Raw genomic sequence first — 4,323 nt, 5'->3', positions numbered from 1 at the left:
AAAGTATTATTACAAACTAAGAATGTTGTTATGTGGTTAGTAAGGATTTGTTACATGATGTAGACCATAACGTACGCGCGTATGATGTTATCGCATTTATGTATGTCACCAGGTCATGCTGTCACCAGGTACCGGTACAAGACATGTAGTTTCCAATGTGTGTGTTTACGGTTTTATTATGTTTTGACTCTTATTTTACAGTTATCCAGCTGCTATTTTAGTATTTTTACTCTAGCGTTGATTCGTTGTATTGTACAGTAACTCGCGTTGTACAACATACAGCTTATTATTTTTACTATGGTATTAATTTAATTTGTTTGTTATTTCTCAGTAACTCTTGTTGTACACCATACAGCTTGGTAAAGTTCTAACTTGTTTCTTTTCCAGCACTCAGCATGGGTTTATGTGTGTCCATGATTGCTTTACTGAGACTGCCAAGTTTAAAAGTGTCATGCCTCCTGCTATCTGGTCTTTTAATCTATGATGTTTTTTGGGTTTTCTTTTCCTCGTATTTGTTCAACGCAAATGTGATGGTACAAGTTGCTACAGCACAAGCTGATAACCCGGTAAGTAAAGTAATCAAGTTACAATTTACTTTCAACCATATAGGGTATATATATAACTTCTTTAAGTCTCCTTTTTTTAAAAAAAAACAACAATTTCAACTGAAATCTTAAGTGAGGTCTCATTAAAATCACAAGTTGTTTTAATATAAAGTTGTGATAGCTGGTGAGATCATACTTTAAGTAGGTTTTACAACACTATCGTTATGGTTTAAAATTTTATGTTTATTGTGTGCTAATGTGTGGCATGTGACTTAAATTAGGTTGTAAAAGTCTTTAATCTTTTTATAACTGTTTGTTCAGTGATAAGCAATTCTTAGGACTCAGTTAGACAAATATTTTATTTGCCAATTCCTTGATTACTTAACAGGTTGGGATTCTTGCTCGTAAATTCAACCTCGCTGCAGCAAAAGATGCCCCACAGTTGTCTTTACCCGGCAAGCTGGTATTTCCAAGGTACATTTATTTTAAACGACATTTCAGCATCTTATTTGGTTATAAAAATCTTTGTGTATTTCGACATCACATCTGGTACATTAATTTTAAATAGCATTATAGCAGCTGTTATGCTATCTGGCATAATGTAAATAATTTTGAGCAGCTCATCTGGTGTAAAAATTGTAGTGTATTTCCTACGTTTCGTCTGCTATTCGGCAAGACTTTATAAGAAATGTTACAGATGGCAAAGGAAACAACTGAAATACAAGTTTTTTATACTAGCTAAAAGATTATTTACATTATGCCTGGTTTATTAAAAGTAACATAATTTTTTAAACAGAAAAGTAACAGAACTTTATTAAAAGTAACAGAATACATTAATTTTGTAAAACTTGTAAAAATTTTGTAAATTAATTTTGTAAAAATAAGTAAATTATATCAGATATAGATGTATGTACCGAATTCTTGGCATCATTAAGCTTGTACACAGCAGACTTAGTGGTTTGGGAAATAAATAAATTATCATGTTATGTCTGTAGAGAGAAATACACTATGTGAATAGCATATCATTATTTCAAGTAGACATGCCATTCATTCATACAGTTACTGCTTATTTCATCCATGATATTACAGTATTTTCCTTTGTTCAAGTGATATTTTCAAATACATAATTTTCATTTTTTTACAGTGCTAACATCCATTATTAGCAATATGAAAGAGCTTTAACTTGTTAATATTTAATAATTTATATAAAGGAGCAAAATTGTGTTAGCCTATATTTTATTTCATAACCCTTTATGACATAATGACTGCTATAATCTGTATCAAATCACAAAACTCTACCTTTCTTCATATATCAAGAAGCTTACAGATAATACCTTTCTCCTTTCCTTGTTACAAAACCTATCAATTCACACCAAAAATTAATGAAACTTAATATTGGACATGATATAGGTATCTCAAATTTTATTCCTATTTTTAAGTTCTTTTAAACCGCATACTAATCTACTTTTCGTGTAACATAATATATTCGTTAAATAAAAAGCCATTAACATAATTTTGTGAACGTTTTTTATCAAAAACTAAAATTCGTATTTAATCTTGTACAAATGTATAAAAAACATTATTAGCAAATTAAATAAGTGACACATTTTTTGACCAGATTTTACTTTTCAGTTCATTTGACCCCAACTCAACAAATGATAGATTCAGTATGCTTGGTATGGGTGACATTGTTATGCCTGGTCTCCTGTTATGTTTTGTACTCCGATACGATAATTATAAAAAGAGGAAGTTAGAAGGAGAAACATATGCCCCATCCTCACCTGGGAATCTTATTTACAGAGTTCGATATTTTCACTGCACACTTGTAGGATATTTTATAGGTGTGTATATCTGTCTTAATGTAATTATCCGTTAGTTTACTCTAAATTTGATTTTGTATTTTTGCAATCATTCAATCACTTTAATATATTCTTCTGATCTTTATTATGTTAACTGTTGTTTTTATATTATTTCTTTTTAATTTAAACATATAATAAATGATGAATGTAACTTGTTTTATCCTTGCTTAGTCGGGAAACAATACCCGTTATAAAACAAGCGTTCTGTTCCAAATACCTTGTGGCAGCTTACAAGTTACCACTTACCATGAATGTACCTTTGTATGATTTATTCTTGGTTTTCCAGTAATTTAATTATCTTAATTTATTCAGCTAGTTCCTTTACATTGTTAAACATTTTATTAATTAGTTTTGTTTACAGGATTAGTCACGGCAACTGTTGCTTCGGAGATAAACAGCAGCGCACAGCCAGCTTTATTATATCTTGTGCCATTCACATTACTGCCACTTGTTACTATGGCTTATATCAAGGTTCGTATATGTTTAATAAAACCTCCCATATTGCAGTGGGAATATGGGATGTACATTTTTAAGTGGCTACTTCGTACATGAAGTCTATTTAGCGTTAAATATGTTATGATTCTATCTCTATGTGAATGAGAGCTTGCAGTGTGGCACGCCATGGGTCCTAGGATTCTGGCCAGGATTGATTCATTACCCCATATGTTATTATTACAATAAGTTATATGATGTTATTTTACTTTAATAAACGTATTGGCATGTATTACTAAGTAGTGGCATATTTTCACATCTTTTAAATTCTATTTAGCTTTAGATATATTATGATTCTTGCACTTAATTCAACGTGTTTTACCGAATGTTTAATTTGTTGCCATATCCTGTCTTTTCAGTTTAAATACTTCTATCTAAATGTTTGCTACCAAAGAAACAAATCAAGTTATTATTCATATATTTAATATTATTAACTGCTATATTTACTTTGATAAACAGGGTGACCTGAAGCAAATGTGGAATTCTCCTTTCAAAGTTGTAACTCAGCGATTTATTGAAGTATGATGCAGCGAAATACTAAACTAGTTAAACATACTTGAACATTACTGATCATGACTAGAACAATACAGTTTTCCGATTTGTTTTCTCGCAAAACTATTTGACTCTGATCACTGTTCCAACTATATGTTACAGCACAGTTTCATGAACGCACTCCTGTTTCTAGGATATACAAGTAGTTGTGCAATTCATTTCCTGTTATAGGTGTTGGAATTGATTTATGCCACAGGCGTCCACATTGTAATTTCATATTAGCTATTAAGTATAAATTTGAACTGTCATTTATACAACAAAATCGTGTTTCACAAACTTTTTCACGTTTACTTTTACATTTAAATGTGTATCATATACCTTATCACCAATATTTGGGACATTTTGTCGCTTATTGCAGTGTTTTTTTCATGTTGTTTTGTAAGGAATACATCATGTTTGTGTACTTAAATGAAATAGGTGTAGTATAATCATTTAGAAAAAAGTATAGGCAGTAAAATCTAAAAATTATTTTTGTTAAGGTCTTATTATAACCATAGGTATCTAAACATATGTTTAGGTATTTATTTTATAACCCAAATGTTTCAATTCGGTAATAGCAGAATTTATATACGGACTCTCAGTAATAGATATACAAAAGCATTTCGTATAGTTTGGTTGTGTTATAATGCGCTATATGTAATAAAATAAAGAGATATTCAAGATTTTTTGTTACGTAGGGTAGCTTACATCGTATGTGATTTAGCTTATGTTATGATTTCTATTTTTTAATGGGGATTTCCCGTATGACGACTATAGTTTGTCAGTTGTTTGTTTGATTTGGTAATAGATTTAAAATTAAAAGTAATATAAAACTGTTGCAATGTTTTACTCTTGGAGTATACTGTTCTCTGTGGCAAAATATTAATGTCCAACCA

The 4,323-nt window shown here is 30.3% G+C and overlaps 1 protein-coding gene across 1 annotated transcript in view; it reads left to right on the top strand.

The window, feature by feature from the left end:
* Window positions 1-3,857, top strand: part of LOC100185128 (signal peptide peptidase-like 3) — a gene marked incomplete in the record, with an annotated part of 7,287 nt that extends 3,430 nt beyond the window's left edge. Inside the window, 5 exon segments of the mRNA XM_009863613.3 lie at window positions 388-566; window positions 934-1,019; window positions 2,178-2,386; window positions 2,766-2,875; window positions 3,356-3,857. Coding sequence (XP_009861915.1) covers window positions 388-566; window positions 934-1,019; window positions 2,178-2,386; window positions 2,766-2,875; window positions 3,356-3,421 — 650 coding nt within the window.
* Window positions 3,858-4,323: the final 466 nt, after the last annotated feature.

This window comes from Ciona intestinalis, unplaced genomic scaffold (genome assembly GCF_000224145.3).
Source record: "Ciona intestinalis unplaced genomic scaffold, KH HT000184.2, whole genome shotgun sequence".
NCBI lineage: Eukaryota > Metazoa > Chordata > Ascidiacea > Phlebobranchia > Cionidae > Ciona > Ciona intestinalis.
This window is presented reverse-complemented; position numbering and strand designations above follow the sequence as displayed.